General features: G+C 46.5%; 1 protein-coding gene across 1 annotated transcript in view; it reads left to right on the top strand.

Annotated features, from left to right (window-relative positions):
- The window catches only part of LOC149325858 (neprilysin-1-like), a 105,309-nt gene that overhangs the window by 60,933 nt on the left and 26,790 nt on the right, over positions 1-17,586 (top strand). Inside the window, exons 5-8 of the mRNA XM_089562646.1 lie at positions 4,524-4,692; positions 6,258-6,356; positions 11,120-11,398; positions 15,691-15,891. Coding sequence (XP_089418772.1) covers positions 4,524-4,692; positions 6,258-6,356; positions 11,120-11,398; positions 15,691-15,891 — 748 coding nt within the window. The remainder of the gene's footprint in view (positions 1-4,523; positions 4,693-6,257; positions 6,357-11,119; positions 11,399-15,690; positions 15,892-17,586) is intronic.

The raw sequence follows: 17,586 nt of genomic DNA, 5'->3' as shown, positions 1-17,586 counted from the left end.
CTTTCTTCACTTCCTTCTTCGTTACTGGCGGGATGTGCCTTTGCTGTGCTCTACGGCAACTGCTGTGCCCATTTCATTGGTGTGCTCCCACACATAACGCTGCCTAAATTTTCGCTTCGTTCCTACACAGCGCCGACCTTTATAGTAGACCACGTGTATATCGAGCTTGTAATCCTAAAAAAATGTCGCTTGAATCACTGAAGAAGGATGGATAGCTGTGCGAGTTGGTAAGAGTTTATTTTGGGTGGAACAGCGCGAAAAAATCGAAAGCACAAAGTGTGGGTCGGACAAACTGAAAGATGTCGTACTCTTGTTATACATTAGTGAAAGCATCTAAATATTTTCAGACTAATACGCTAAAAACATTATATTTCAGTTTGTTTCAATCGCAGCTAACATACTGTATTGAGGCCTGGGACCTTACGTATCCATCGTATATTGAACCCTTGGTAAGGCTGCAAAAAAGGGCTCTTAGAATGATCAATTTTGTTGCACCTAGAACTCCATCACTGCCTTTATTTAAACAAAATAACATTATGCCACTAACTAACCTAAGAAACTATCGTTTAGCAATTTTGTAAAAAATGTTATCTGCAACCCTAGCACCTTTCCTTTAGTTTCATACAAGGCTCCACCGTCCAGTTCTCGCTCAGCCGCTCATGGAAAGTTCTTGCTTCCAATATCTAACAATCATTATGGTCATCGATGTCTCCGTTCTTCTGGTGTCAAAATTTGGAATGCTATCCCATGGTCAGTCATATCTCCACCTAATACATTTAGAGCAGTGAAGAATTTTTTCCTTCAAACAGAAGCGTCTCAGTGAAGCGACACTATATGCGTCTGTGGCGTGGCATAATACTACTAATCTATTGAACGTGGCAATCTGAATGTAGAATGACAAATATTTATTTTTTATTTGGTTATATGAATGTCATACGACAGTGTTTCAGTGTGTATTTTGTATTGCATTTTGTATTGTATTTTGCATTGCAATTGTTTCATTCTACACCGACAAATGTGTGTGTGTTTTTTTTGTTTGTTTTTTACTTCTGAATCGTCAGTAGACTTGTTTGTATTCATTTTGGGATCCACAACTAGCCTCTGGCTAAGGATACTTGAGTGTCTTCATGTAATTACATGTGTACTTTGAAATAAAAAGAAAGAAAAAAAAGAAAGAAAGAAAATTAACGCTTCATTGAGCATTGTAACGACGTGCAAAAAGTAGCTATAAAAGACCACCCTGCTGCGCGCTGCAGAGGGTGACGAGATTGTGCTCCCAAGTTTTCCGATGTACGTTTTCCGAGTATAAAGAAAAGGACACCTTAGAAATCGTTGAGGCTTTCCTAAGGACAAAAGCAGGTGAGGTAAGCATCAGCACCCCCTGAGTACCTTTGAGAGAAAACTAACTTGTATATTTGGCCGAGCGGGCGAACTGATATCGACACAGCTATCGTCACAGAGTCATGCGTGCGTTTTGCTTGTTTCCTTTTTTCCTTGCACCTCGCTATAAGAGGCGAGCTCGTTCAATGAACTACAGCTGCAGTAGGCGCCTTGTACGCGTTCGTTCTTCGTTCGTCCTGTCCACTCTTGCTCCTCGTATCATCGAGTGATGCACCAACTCACCCAACAGCTGATTCATCTGAAATTAGTACTTTTTCCAAACCGAATCGAATACGAATAGTGTTACTTTGCTACCGCACCGAATACGAATGGTTCAGGTGAAAACAAATTCGAATGCGAATCGATTAGTGAGATAACCGAATCGAATACGTAACGAATATTTTGATGCATATTCGCTACTTGTACGAACATTCAATCAGTCAGTGAGTAGTCTTCAATGAGCAACTCTTCAGTGAGTAGTCGTGAGAAACAGCGAAGTGCTGCTTTCGCAGTTACAGCTGTATCTTTTAAAATATGCACCCCTTACTTCCACTTGGATGTGTGCAACACGAAGTAAATGCATTGAGATTATCACTGTCACGTTATACTCACAGGGAAATTACATTTTCCTGTTTACAAGACAACATAATAAACTAGCGCCGCATTTCTGCCCATGAAACGGGCGACTGCTTACGTATGAGGCATGGCCTCCGAACACAGGCACAAAGGCCGGGTTTGCTGGGCCCTGCCACGTTGTCCAATCTCTGAGGCCATGTATGGGGACCATGAACACCGCCACGGGAATGGACCGCACCGTGGCTCTGAACCCTCTATCCCGCTTACATCCCACGCATGCTGATAGCGGCAGCATGGTAACGCAGCACAGTGTGGTCCTTGTTTTTCGAATAGTAAAGGAAGAGAAATACGCAGGCCTTATGCCAATTATTCGAAAAGTATGCGAAGACTTGAGGGCATGTTGGAACAGTTTCGAAAAATTTTGAAAACACACTAATTGATTCCTTCGAATTATTGAATATGTGGATATTCGATTTGGTATTCCAAATCTCCAAATGTTCGCACATGTCCAGTAATGGGCGAAATAAAAAGAAACAAACAAACAGGTGTGAAGAACGCTCGAAAAAACGCAAACTTGTAATTCATAGCCTAGTAATTAAAAAGAAAAAAAGGAAAAGTAAGAAAAAGCCGAGACTAAAAGTTCACGAAAGGTTAACCTTAAAAAAAGAAATACAGGGATCGGGGTCCTTCCTGACTGCTAACAAAAAAATTGCTGCTCAGTTTTGTTATCTGTTTGTTTCACATAAATACGCACTGTGTTCCTAAATTTATGTGCCAGGAAATTGAACAAAGCATTCCCTGTATACAACGCGACAGGTAAGCAAACAGAAACTTCTATTCAATTCGTGTGTTGTGTTAAGGTTTGGTAATAAGAAGAAGCTGAATAGTAGAGGAGTACTAGTAATATTATCTTTATTAATTAATTCACACAGTTTTTAACTAAGCATGAAATCCAATGACTACTCGATGCTACTGGTACAAATTATATTTGCTATAGTTTGAAGACGCATTGCGTTCTACCTGTAATTCTCGCTTGTGTTGTCTCTGTACCTAATATGCCAGTGAAATAGCGAAAAATACCCATGACGACATGCATTGTGGGGAAAATAGTGATTTTGCTTAATTAAATGCGCAGCAGTTAAAGAGCTCGTTTTGTATATAGTAAGGCTGAGATCTGGGCGAGTTGGTATGCATTCATACTGGTGAACAGCGCAAAAAAGGCGGGACAACAACAAGACAAGCGCTGACTATCAACTGGGTTTATTGAAGGACGGAAGGGTATATATACAAAAAACATAACACAAAGAAGTAAGAAGATAGTGTGAAAAGGGCCGTGAAAATCAAAACTTATGTCACATGTGAAGTGATGAAAGCCAATTACTTGTTGCTAAGTGCCACGGAAGGACTGCTGATGCATTCGACACCTTGCCTGTGGATGTGATGCGCTTCCATTATTTCGCGCGTGAGTTTATCTTTATGATTTTTGATTTGCACGGCCCTTTTCACACTATCTTCTTACTTCTTTGTGTTATGTTTTTTGTATATATACCCTTCCGTCCTTCAATAAACCCAGTTGATAGTCAGCGCTCGCTCGTTTTGTATACCTTTTCGATCTGTTCGCGCAATGCAGGTGTTGCTCCAAGACGACGCCAACATATTTGAAAAAAGAAACCATGAATCCGATATCTGATCAGTTCAGTGATGTTTCTTTTAGAGCGGATTACTACATATTTAGTTTTATCTACATTTACTGCAATTTGTTGTCACAGAGCCATGGGGAAATTCTGGACAGTTAAGATGTTGGTATGTTTTGTGGGTCCGAAAGTTATTCAGCTGTGAACAAAAGAGCAGTGTCACTAAGGCCTTTGAAAATCGAACGGCGTGCGGAAGGTCATTCACGAAATACCCGCCGCTGTGGCTCAGTGGTTACGGCACTCGGCTGCTGACCCGAAATACGCGGGTTCGATCCCGGCCGCGGCGGCCGAATTCCGATTAAGGCGAAATTCTAGAGGCCCGAGTACTGTGCGATGTCAGGGCACGTTAAAGAACCTCAGTTGGTCGAAATTTCCGCAGCCCTTCACTACTGCGTCCGTCACAGCCTGAGTTACTTTGGGACGTTAAACCCCAATAAAGCAAACCAAACCAAACATTCACGAAATAGGAAACAGAGCCGGACCCAATACAGATCCTTGCGGAACGCCGCAAGTTGTGGGAGGAATGTAGAATGTGTGCTCTTCAGTACTACTTTTCGTTTCATTGAATATCTGCGTTGTTTCCTTGATGTTTAAAAAAGCAAAGCCCTCAAGCTGCTGAAGCAGAGGTTTCTTTCTGCTTTTCCTCCCTTTATATCTAGACTAGACAACATGTCAATGTTTATAAGTTTATTTTTTTGTCCGGGAAGCAAACCTGCTTTGCACCAGCCTCACTGTCTGCAGCGAGAGGCAGAGCTGTCCATTCTCATCTACCGCATAGGTCGGTGCCGATGCTGTGGTACACACAGGGCAGGTTCCCACTGCACCACGCCTATCGTTTGCCATGGGCCGTTGCAGTCGCCTTCTCATGCGCAGTTGTCTGTGAACACGGACGACTCCCGGTGGTACCAGTTTCTGCTCAAGAGGTACGGCCGGCCCGAGTCAGTTGGCACTCAGTTATACGAAGAACAGCTGCGGGACTACGGGATCGCTGCGGGACTACGACCGCGGCTAAGCCTGGAGATCGCCACGCTCGAGAGAAAAGGTGACGTAGACGCCCCCCCCCCCCCCCCCCCCATGAACCTCCGAGCGCACAGCTGTAACACGCGGTGCGTACCGGGGTGTAAGGGAGGAAGCAGTGTTGTTCCCTCCTTCCATCACGCAAAGAACCATGCAGGGCACTCTGACTTAGCTTCAGCGACGCCTGCTGCGCCACACAGAACAGCCGGGCAAGTGTACCCAGCGCCACATACATTCCTTAATAAGTAATAAATCCCCCCCCCCCCCCCCCCCCACTTATACTCTTCGCAGTGTCCTTACTGGAGACAGGTAGATACCATTTCAATCCCAGTTCAGTCCAGTAGTGGAATCCAATGCATACACCTGGTAGGAGTAGTAGGAGGCCATTCCGCTAATCTGGCAGGTGGAGCAGGCCAACGGGGCAGCTATGAGCGTGCACTGCCGGACTGGGCGGCCTACCCACCTGCTCTAAGGAGGTTCGGTAGATAAATCAGATGTCAGTCAGCCTCATCCTCGCGTTGATGAGCTCTAATTCGGTCAGGTGCGGCATGAATCCCCAGTCAGATCCTACGACGTGGCGGCTGCCGGCGCATACATCTCGCCCACTGCACACGCAAAGACCAGTCGACGACAGCGCTCCGATGAAGAGCGCATTTTGTTCTCTTAGACTCATTTCAGGACGCTAAAGCTCCACCCCTCTCACGTGATAGCCTTTCTATTTTCAAGACTTGAGACAGGTGAATATGCTGCCTTTGTGCAATCCTTTCTGCAAGCTGTTATTAATGCATTCAGCATTGATACTTCATTCCGTATACGGTAGTTGAAAATCTTAGCCGACTAGTATATTCTAATTAAGCTAGACAACGCAACTCTCAAGAGTACGCAATTTGATACACTCGCCTAGGACGCAGCGTTTTTTTTTCTTAATCTTGGTTAATTTTAACCGGGACACCAGGTATATACTTCCACTTTCAGCTAAATACCTGCACAATACGATGACACTACTTGCGCAGAGATTTAGGCAGCCGTCTTCACCAGAAAAACAGCATATGTTTTTAGCACGTCTCATTTTCTAGTGAACTAAGAGCTTGCTTTTTCGTGGCCTGTAGCGCATAATTTCTTATGTTAGAATGGCAGAACACGTTGACAAAAGCCCATATGAGTTGTTCTCCTCAAAGAATCTTCAAAGCTGGTGGCCGTATTAGTCTTTCGCCTCTTTTTTTTTTTTTTGAACTCAAAATGCGGCAAACAATGACTAGAACGTAAGACGGAGGCAAAAAATCGAAACAAGCTGACCAGCAGTGAATGCCATCGTCTTTATGCGTGCAATTTCATGTTCGAAGTGATGCGGTGACAGGGAGACCTTCACTGGGACATCTCTTTCTATCTTTCTTCTTTTACTCCCCCCTTCCTCCCATGCCTTACGGCGCGGTTCAGGTGTCCGCCGAGATATGTGAGACAGATACTCCGCCATTTCCTTTCCTCTAAAACCAATTTAGCAAGACTAAGCATGCTCTGAGCAACCACGCGAGTTTCTTAATCTGCGCTTGCCTGATCGCACGCTGTCCGTTTGCGCGCATACTGCCGCAGTAATTGAGGCCTACGAGCGCTACAGCGATGACGAAGCGGCACTCGGAGACATGGCGCCACGAAGTCCTGGGTTGGAGACTCTGCAAGAAGCCACGAACGGTTAGTACCTTCATTCTAGAGAGGGGAATAAATATCGCTGGATCTGAGCGGGCAAACAACTCCAACTCTTACTTTCACTCCCATGCATTGGCCACAGGTCAAAACGTTCATTTGAGGTGAGCATTCGTACTGGTGCATTCTAGACCGCATTCATGCCGGTAGCGTGTTCGAAAGGACATGTGGGCAGTCAGCGTTGCTTGCTTTGTCCTAACTAGGGTCCTCATACACTCCAAATTTTGCAACGGTGCCTATACAGGCTACTTGCAATGAATGGACGGAACAGACAGCGGACCAAGCATTTCTTACGAACTGCCAGTGTGCTTATCCACGTCATTGTCCTGTAGTCATGAGTTCCCACTGCGCGTCGAAGCCTCGCGGCGTCAACTAACCGGGCGAGAGCACCTATAGGCGAGAAACGCATCCCTCTAATAAATCAAAATGGGGCATCTTGGAAAAGACAGCGCATAAGACTACGGACAGAGCAGACACCACAAGCGCCGTCTGTCTACGTCCTTCGTCTTTTGGAGCGAAAGCTCTGCTCCGCCCCTCCTACAAGGCTGAAGGTCGTGTGGCTATGAAATCTGACCTTCAAGCCAGGAGGAGCGGAGGCTCGGCTCTGTCGTCGTGCCTCGTGGCTCGCCACGCCACGCTACAGCTGCGGCCGTAGAGCCGACGGCTCTCGCTCGCCTCGCAACCATCGAATCACGTGACTCGCTGCGCCTCGCCACGGCTGCGTATGCGCAGCCGACGGTGCTGGCAACCCGCGACGGAAATCGCGTGACGTGCCGTTCGCTATGTAAAATGGTGTGGTGTGTGCTTACCTTCACACAATGCCATGGATGAGAGCAACTTGCCGGAACTAGTGCTTCGACGATGTAGCGTCGACGTTCAAGCCAAACCATGCGAAAAAATGTTAGAGATCACTGCGGCAACCCGCAATGAGTGATGTGAGAACATTTAGGCCTCCTCGGCACTCGTTGCCTTTATTTGCTGCTGTTTTCCTCTATTTGCTCATATTTGTCTCTATTCACCTAAATTCATAATTCCTTCCGAATTTATTCGCCCTTAATTCACTTAATTCGTCCTTGATCCGCCTTAATGAAGCATTAATCACATTTTAAACGCGCAAATCAGCTTAATTCACGATTAATTCACAATTTACATTATTTCAAAAGTAATCCACTTTATTTCACCTATAATTCAATCCAATTTGCCATTAATTCACACTATAATCACATTAATCCGCGTTAATGCATAATTATTTCGTCCTAATTAATGATTAATTCACCTTAATTCACCGTTAATTGTTTAAGACGTTTCTATAATCATTAAGTATTGATTGGATTTCGATAAACTCCATACTTCCCCTCGTTTCATCTCAGTATTCATTCCGGACATTCAAATCTGACGCCGCGCGTTGAATCCGCCCACACCTCCGGTCATGTGGTACTTCACGTGGTACTACACTTCCGGCGTTTAAAACCTGGTTCCACTTTTCCCCTGACCACGCCCACTTCTTGCACATTTTTGGCTCTGATCTCTCTGAACTAACCATCCGATCGTCACCAGTTTTTTTTTTTTTTGCGCCGCTTCCTCACATCATCCTCTTTCAATTATAACCACTCTTTTGAAGATATCTTTTTCTAGTTCCCCACAATCACAGCGGACATGTTTTGGTGACAGGTTCGCGGTCGACATTGCCTATTAATGCTTTCGCATTAATAATGTTTAATCAATGCTAAACCATATATAACCATGCTCAGCACAACTTTCGCTCGTCTTGCTAGGTTCAGCCGGGATGAAACAGCTTTTGTTTCCCAAGATGTGACCTCGCATTTTTCGCTGTCCCAACGGCTCAGGACAGCAGTTTTTAGGTGCCCAGTGCAATGATTCCAGCGCCGCCTGAGCTCTGAAGGCTGCCCATCGGCAGCCCTTGCCAATCCATTCCCAGGAACTGGAACCGACCGTTTTGTCTTCACCCAATGGTCTCAGAGTGCCTTTTTCAGAACATAACCTCCAAAAGAACACAAATATAATACAATGCACATTACGTACAACACGGGCAAGATGCGGACAAACTACGGTATTCTAAATTTTATTCTAAGGTATTCTAAGATTTTCTAAATCATCATCCTACCCTTCTCACTATGATAAACGAATCGTCACCTCTAGGAAACTTTAAAAAAAGTGAACTTGTGCTTGTTATTGATTCAGATATGATTGTTTACCTTAAAAGTGCACCATGCTTTCACTGTTCCTGTTATTTATTGCATGTACCTTCCATTTTAAGTGTATACATGTTTTATGCAGTTTGCTTACCCTGTGTTGCTTGAGTGTTTTGTGCATTTAGAAAGGGGACTGACACCTTCCCTTCTTGCTGTTGAATCGGCCGAGGAGAAAAGTGGCGAAAAGTGGTGGAAACGGGGACTCCGTGATTGCTGGCGCGAGCGCGCTGGCGCCTAGCAGCAGCCGAAATGAAGGCTACTGCCGGCCGGACGTTCAAAGCCTCCATCAGCCGTCGTCGCTTCGTTTACGTATGTCCCATGTTACGAAGGATACCGACGCCCGAAATTTTCGATTTCCACACGTAGCTCGCGACAACACCGCGAAGGCCAAACACAAGGCAATGCATCTACCGGCATAACTGTCTTGGCGATTGTAATGATTGCTTGGTAATACCACACTTCATTATAAGCCCGATTAGGCACCCTGAATCAGCCGGCGGTAAGCAAGCGCTCAACGGCAAAACGTTAATCACAGTACTGTTTCATCATATGTTGAACTTCCATTAACTATACAGTGCCTACCTCTAACCCCAAGGCACTCAGAAATCTTACCTTCTTTGGCACTGCCCTGAGCCGCATCGCTGTGTTGCATTTTCTTTTTGCAGCACAACACCTGTGTATGTCATCCCTGTGCTTTGCTTCTCATCAGATCCAAGTAGTCTGTATGCTATGCTATGCTTAGTAGTCATTAGCTAATCCTCCCGGTTAGCTCAGTCGGGAGAGCTACTGGCCTGGTGAGGCGGTAGTTCCGAATTCGAACCCCAGACTAGGACAGCTGTTTCTTCAACTACGAAGCTTCATTTGTAACTGTATGGCTGCACTCGTGTGGATGCAAGTGAGTAATTACTCCCTTATTATAAGCCTACATTGTCCTCATTGGGGAATCCCAATAAACAGTGTATCAACTAAGTAGTCTCTGACCTCTTGCTTCAAACCTGGACTCTGTTTCCCTAAGCGCACGTGTCCCAAAATTGTGCATGACTAAAATTCAATCTAAAAACGTAGCATAGGACGCAAACCACATGTACCACATCAAACCAACCTATTTATTGTTCCTTGATGGCCAGTTATTGTCATCTCTTCCTAGCATGCCTTTCGTCGGGAGAGCCAAGAAATGCTCGCCATTCCACGGGCTGAACCACTGTCTCCTTTCACCACTTTGTTCCAACGCAAGGCAAGGAATGAGTAGAAATTGCCCACTGGGAAACCATGCAGCCGCAATCTCTCGCCAACACGCTCTGTGAAGTCACGGCGTCGCGCAGCCCCCGCACCACACACCTCCACTTACCCCACCACCCGTGGCCGGTGACTGCAGGCGGCGATTCAACACTTCCCAGCGAAATTGGAGGGGGCACCTAAGGTCCGGCTTAAGGGTGTGACGAGATAGCGTTATTGGATTAGTTCCCATATATGAAGAAGGTCACCTCTACTTTGGTCATTCTCTATTGTACATTAATTGATCCCTGGGAGTCTTCATGCCCGCCCTTCTGCAGTAGTGCAGCGGTTAAGCGATGCGCCACTGCCCTGCCCTGCGATGGCAGGTGCTCTCAGCGGCGGGCCTTGTGTGGCCCAGGTTGCACTTCCAGAGCAACCAATCATTAATTTAACTGCCAAGGTGGGCAGTTTTCTATCAGGTGAGCAGGTTTTGATGAGGCCGCAAGGTCACGTGATGTAGCCGAAAAGCATACAATGGTGCAGGCATCATAACACCAAAATTAATCTTTTTGTCAGTTTCGACGTTATGATGCGTACATCCCTGTATCCCTTTCGGCTATTATCCATGTATAAAAAAGCTGAACCTTCTGATAACTCCGTTTTTCTTCAAATGCTTCATACGATCCGTTATACTCCTACTTTTAACATACGGCAGCACAGTTCTCGGTCATTGCTATATTTCCGCACTAATTATTATCCTCAGTCAATATCCTACAGATGGGCAATACTCCTCAATGCCCTCGAAGACAAAAATGTTACGCTGAAAAACACCTCCAGAAAATTCCTAATTTCAGTACTTTATTTCCTTCAACAGCCAAATTAACTGTGATTTCACGACATGTATTGCTTTGTTGAATTCGTTCCTCTTTTGAATTTTGTGACAATGCCTTCTCGCGCTGTACTTGCTGCCGAAACTGTGGGCACAATGGGCCTCCATGCTGCATATTACGGCTTTTTCTGTTGTGTCCCCCTCAAGGATGTACGCTGCCAGAGAAGTAAAGAATTTTCCAGAACAAGAACGCAGGTGGCCCACCTGCCTCCTAGGTTGCTCTCTGGGAACCACCTGCCAGAGTCGTTATTTTTGCGCTCACCACGCCGCCGCCGGATTTTCTGCGTAACAGGGCCTCTAACGCTGGTAATAGCCCGAGAAGTTCTCGGCCGACTTCGTGTTATAACTCGTGGCTCCTATAGGTGCCGGCACGGGTAGCGGCAATTTGCATTGCAGGTTGGCTATAATTCTCCAATAGCAATGTTGCATCGCAGGTCGCTGGGCGGAGGCGGTGTCGCGGCACACAGGCGGAGCGTACGGGCCTGAAAGCCATGTGCTGGTGCGGCCACCCGCTGGCCGGCTTCAGCACCACGTCCTCAGATCCACGTTGGGCGCACGCACCCTACTCGCCTGGAGCCTGCTGCGACGGCTGTTGCCCGTCGCGTTGGGCCAGCCATCCCCGTACACGCCTTTCCAGGGGGTCTCGGATGCCTGCTTCGAAAGGGTCACCAAAGCGATGCAGACAGCCATTATGGGCCGCTACGTTGAGAACGGTGAGCTGCGCCAGCGTGATTCCACGCTAGAATAGAGGTTCCAAAGCAAAGCACGAGTCGGGCTTCGTGGTTCGATTGTAATCGCAAATGTTCACCCTCTTCCTGCCTGCAGCCGCCGCGGTGGCTCAGTGGTTACGGCGCTAGGCTGCTGACCCGAAAGACGCGGGTTCGATCCCTGCTGCGGCGGCTGAATTTCAATGGAGGCGGAATTCTAGAGGCCCGTGTGCTGTGCGATGTCAGTGCACGTTAAAGAACCCCAGGTGGTCGAAATTTCCGGAGCTCTTCACTACAGCGTCCCTCATAGCCTGAGTCACTTTGGGACGTTAAACCCCAAGAAGCCAAATCAATCTTCCTGCCTGCACGTAAAGACTCATTCAGCTGCCAGGAAAGCACTGTAATGCACGTATGGAGAAAAACTAGATTAGCATATTGTTTTAGAAAGAGCTCGCCAGCACGAACGTGGAGTACAGGAATATTTGAGGAACGTCAAGTAGCCGCTCTGCCGGTGGCAGAGATCCCCATCGCTGTCGCCCGCGCACTTTGCCCCGGCAGGCTGTACCTGTGCAGTTGCAAGTATACTGGCTACCGCATAGGACATAAACGAAGAGCTTTTGACTGTTGATGGGGTTGCTTTCCCGCAAAATGATTCAAAATCGCGCCGCCCGTTTCATTATATCGCAATACTGAAGAAATGCCAGCGTAACATTACTAAAACGATCCCTTGGCCATGAAACGCTAGCAACTATCCGCGTAATTTCGCGTCTATGCCTTTTTCACTCTGTGTTTTATCGCTCACCATGACATTTGTTGCTGCAGCCACTCCCACGAACGTCATCCCGCCAGGCTCAACATACATTGAGTTCAGTTGGTTTCCAGTTGATTCAACAGGAGCTCAACAAGGCGTCAACTGAAGCTCAAAAGTAATTTTTGTAAGGGTGGACTGTTCACTAAGACCGTCGATGGCCACTTCAAGATCAGGGGTTGCTATTTTCGCATTGGCCTTGCAGTGCGGTCACGGCTTCGTTAGGGGTAGTGATTTTGGGTGGGGCATGGTGTCATCATTTTGCTGGGCTGTGTTTGCACTCGTCACTTAATTCCTTCTCGTGGTCGTACAGCCTATCTTGGTGTCGCGCGACCTCTGCTTACTGGATACGAAGAACTCGTGCGTCGTCGACGACAGAGGGTTTCATTTCATTTCATTTTTTTTGCCCCTTAAAGGCCTGGAGGCATTACGCAAGGGTACTCAACACCTGCTACACGGAAGTTTTGTTGAGCGTAGTCAAGAGATTTACTGTTGAGCAATTTCTGTTGAATTTAGGTTGAACCATCTCAAGACAGCAGTTTCTAAGCCTAACTAACTGAAATCATTTCGACATGCATCGTGTAAACAGAACCTGATCACATTACACATATTAAGAGCGCATGCAGCACCCGCTAAAACTTTCATAAACCGCTCAAAGTCATTTTCGCGCATAGAAAAAAGTGCAATATGCTCATTCAGGCATACCTACTTTGGAGGGTTCGTATGTGCTCTCATAAAAAGGGCGCTTAATTAATACTTTATTTAAGTTGTTTATGAATGAATCAAGGTCGTCAAATAATAGACCGTTGCATATGAACTTGATTACTTCTACTACATATAAAATAAATAAATATTAATAGTAATAACTGACATAACTTTGCTAATCGGCAGGCCACAACCTGTGCATGTCCGGACACCCCTGAGTAGGACTATATAAGGGCGAAGCCGAGGTTCTACTTAAGATCGTAAGATGAACTCTGTCAGTTCTTCCTGCAGCCTCGTGTGCAGTACTGTCCCAAGCTCTTTATCTGATGGATGTGTAGAGCTAGGGTGTATGTATGTATGTATGTAGGGTGTATACGCACAAACACATACGTGTTTGTGCATATGTATGGAGCACTACGTCACAGGGGATGACGGCTTCATGTTAACGAGAAATTGCAGCAAAAATATGAATATACCGCCGAAAATTGCATTGGTAGTCGGTCCATCTGGCGCAATACGAATGTATTCCCAGGATTTTTTTTCTTTTTTACCCCAGCCAAGATTCAGAATGGCGTGTTGATTCACTCCCGTAATTCCAACATGAATTCAACATGAACGCAAAGCAGAAATTTCATTGAGAATGCTCAACTCTAGCACAGTGGCCACTTTTCCAATGAGTTTCAACTCTGCCTCAATAATTCACCAACACAAGCCCATCCTGGTCACAACAAAATTCAACATGGCGTGTTGAGTCTGCTCATGAGAACTTCAACAGTCTCAAGAAGCATTTTTGTAAGGGCAATTACCACGGCGTCGTTCAGATATAGAAGGCGACGGCCGCCTCGGACGGCCCTCAAATTCCTCCTCCTCTGCCGCCACCATCGCCCTGCGCTGCTCTAAAAACGTCAGACGCCGGGTTTTCCTTGACATTACCATTCTAATGCTAACGCATTAAAAAATTTACTCGCGTCCGGTCACACAGCCTGCTGGGCGATGGTGGCGGCTACTTCGCGCCGGCGCTTGCATATAAGCGTCAGCGGGAAGCCCTCCCAGAGGAACCTTGTACGAGACGCCAATTCCGGTCGGTTCCCCTCCATGCGTTCTCGCCGGCGTCGGCCTCGCTGTTGCCAAGTCATCAGGACCCGCTGCTCCTCGATCTGGCTACGACGCCGATCGGTTAATCGGGTCTTCCACTTCTGTTTTCCATCCCGCATGTGCATGGAACGCTTCGTCGCGGCGGTGGTTGCCCCATTGTTGCCTTGTATACGTTTTCGAGGGCATTAAAGACTCCTTCGAGTAGAAGACTCGTGTGAATGCTCTCTAGCGTTATCCCGCCGAGGTGGCCACTCATCAACCCACTGGCTAGGCGTCGCAGCCCTCATTATAAGGGCTGGCGCGGTGTTGCTTGTGGGCCACTACCGCCTCTAGCTCAAAGAGGGCTACCTAAAAGAGTAAACCAAATAACTGCTAACTGGATAACGAATCGTCTTTAAAGGAACAGCCTAGTGCTTTTTGTCGCACACCAACCGGGAAGGTCAACGTGTTCCTGTCAACAGGACCTGCAGGACAACTCGTAACCGTTTCAACTTTGAATGCAGCAGATTATGAAACATATTGAAAGGCGTAGGCGTGTTTCCAATATATTTTGTAGCACAGCCCTCTTTTCTTTGGCCCCTCCGACTCCGGACTACTTTCTTACCTCTGTTCATATTGACGAAATTTTTATAAGCTCTGAAAAAAACTCTGCAACGCTGTATATTTTCCGGCAACGTTCTTAATAGTGTGTGCGGGTTGGCGAACGGGCCCGTAGTCCTACCACAGTTCTTTGCAGCTTGGTCCACGCGCTTTTCTGGCGTAAGTGGCTGTTCGCGCTTAGTTGTATCAGCCCTCCTATCTGCCCGCTATTGCTGCGCAAACAAATACCCACGCAAAGCGCATGGATTACACCTTGCGAATGAACGAATACTTATCTGCCTTGCAGTGTTCTTAGCGGGAAGCCAAAACAACTTGGCTAAACCACGCTAAAGCACAGCAGTACAGCATACGTAAGCGCCACCGTCCCACAGTGTGTCCGCGAGCGTCGGCTCTAATTGTAAACGTGCCATTGGGCTTCATTTAAGTTCTTAAACGCGGCGGCCTCCTTCAAAAACAAGACTGTCTTTACTTGTAAGCCGGCGTATAAGTGAAATGAGGGAACGATCAACACAGTTGGACATAATTGCACTGGAGCCGTCAGTTGCGCTTTTAAGACGATACCAAGCTTAGTTATCCTTTACATGCAAGCCCACGCAGAGTATCCCTTCTATTATTTATCATTTATTTATTTTGAACATACTGCAGGCTGAGCACACAAGCAAGAATGGTATACATTTACATAAAACTCAAAAAAGCATGGAAGCACAAGGTACAGAACACAGCAACACATTGAGTAGACCAGTTGAAGCGGTTATTACTGCCCATAAAATATAAGCCCCCCAAAAAAACTGACACAATCAATACCGACACCCAAGAACTGACAGGAGGCAAGATTTCATTGTCATTACATACCTAATTCCAGCCATATCTAAAGACTGGAGGGAAGAAGCAGGCAAACTATTCCAATCTGCAATTGTATTAGGGAAAAAGGAGAATTTGTATAAATTAGTCCTTGCAATTGAAATCGTGTATTCATCCAGGTGGTACTCAAAGCTAGCCGAATGTTCACTTTGCTCCAAGGCTCCCGTAGAGGCTGCCGTCCTTCCTTTCCTGTGCTGTAACACTGTCCACTACCCCATTCTCCGCGCAGTGCTCAGAGCGGACGCCATGAACACAACCACGGCCATGGTGGAGGGGCTGCGGGCAGCGTACCACGCAGCCTTCGCCTCGGCTGCCTGGCTCAAAGAGGACGATGCGGCCGGCGTTGCCAGCCGGAAGCTGAACCGCACGCGATTCCTGGTCGGCCTGCCGGGCGGCGTGTCGACCACCGCGCAGCTCGACGCCGTGCACGGTGAGCCACTCCTCCTCGGGAGAGAGTTGCGGAGCCCCGCTGGAGCGCACTGCTCCCGAGACATTCCCATGGGAACGGCCCAGCAGTACGAATGGATATCAAGGCAAAAGCCGTTAATGCCTCACACTGTCGGGACCAAGACGCGTTAGCAAGTGTGTCCGCGTTTCGGCGTCACTACTTTAAAAATAAACTGTGCCGAGGCTGGGAATCGAACCACGGCCTTTGGCATTTCAAGTGGAGACGCTACCACTCCGCCACGGAGGCGCTGGGTTTGACCGAGAATAAAGGCGCATCTAGTGAATGCACGGGTTTCATAAATAAAATAAAAGGAATTAAAGGAAACAAAAATAAGAAAGGAAAAATAAAGGAAGAATAAAACCGTAAAAAACAAAAATAAAAATAAAATGACAACTAAAATATGAAAAATAAAAATAAATGCGTAGGTTTCATAAATAAATTAAGAATAAAAAGAGAAATAACAAAAGAAAACTAAAAACAATAACAGTAAGAAAAGAAACAAAAATAAAAATGAAATGAAAAGAAGGAAAAATAAATAAAAGCCAAACAGTGCGCCAGGAAACGCTTTCGCCTTGCGACACTTTAGAGAGCCAAAGTGCCCCCTAAATTTTTACTAGCAAATGAGGATAATGGCTTTGCCTCCCAAAGCAGCACTGTAGGCTTTAAAAGAAGCGCACGGGCGACAATGAAAATTGCGCAAGAAGGGGAACGGGGCAACCGTTTTTACTGTCCCTTGTCTCGACTGGTCGTCGAGTGGAACACAGCAATGGGACATCCCGCCAATAACGAAGGAGGAAGTAAAGAAAGCCTCAGGAGCAATGCAGAGGAGGACAGCAGCTGGTGGGGATCAGGTAACAGCAGATTTGTTGAAGGATGGAGGAGAGATTGTGCAAGAAAAACTAGCATTGTCTTGTGACCTCGAGTGTACCTAGAGCTTGGAAAAATGCTGATAATATTTTAATTCATAATAAAGGAGACGTCAAGGACTTGAATAACTACAGACCGATCAGCTTACTGTGTGTTGCCTACAAGGTATTTACTAAGGTAATCGCTAATAGGGTCAGGACAGCCTTGGACTTCAATCAGCCAAATGGTTTATTTGTTGGTTTATTGGGGTTTAACGTCCCAAAGCAACTCAGGCTATGAGGGACGCCGTAGTGAAGGGCTCTGGAAATTTCGACAACCTGGGGTTCTTCAACCTGCACTGACATCGCACAGTACACGGCCCTCTAGAATTTCTCCTTCATCGAAATTCAGCCGCCGCGGCCGGGATCGAACCGGCGTCTTAGGGGTCAGTAGCCGAGCGCTATAACCACTGAGCCAATCAACCAAATAATCAGGCAGGTTTTCATAAAGGATACTCGACAATAGACTATATTCACGCTATCAATCAGGTGATAGAGAAATGTGCAGAATATACCGAATATAACCAGCCCCTATATATAGCGTTCACTGATTACGAGAAAGCATTCGACTCAGTAGAAACCTCAGCAGTCATGCATGCATTGCGGAATCAGCGTGTAGAAGAGTGTTATGCGAAAATATTGGAAGATATTTATAACGATTGCACAGCTACCATAGTTCTCCATAAAGTCAGCAATAAAATTCCAATAAGGAAAGGTGTCCAGCAGGGAAACCAGATCTCGCCGATGCAAGTGACTTAGTCCTGAGTGACTT

The sequence above is a fragment of the Amblyomma mixtum genome, chromosome 10, assembly GCF_055824585.1.
Source record: "Amblyomma mixtum isolate Tamu chromosome 10, ASM5582458v1, whole genome shotgun sequence".
Lineage (NCBI taxonomy): Eukaryota > Metazoa > Arthropoda > Arachnida > Ixodida > Ixodidae > Amblyomma > Amblyomma mixtum.
This window is presented reverse-complemented; position numbering and strand designations above follow the sequence as displayed.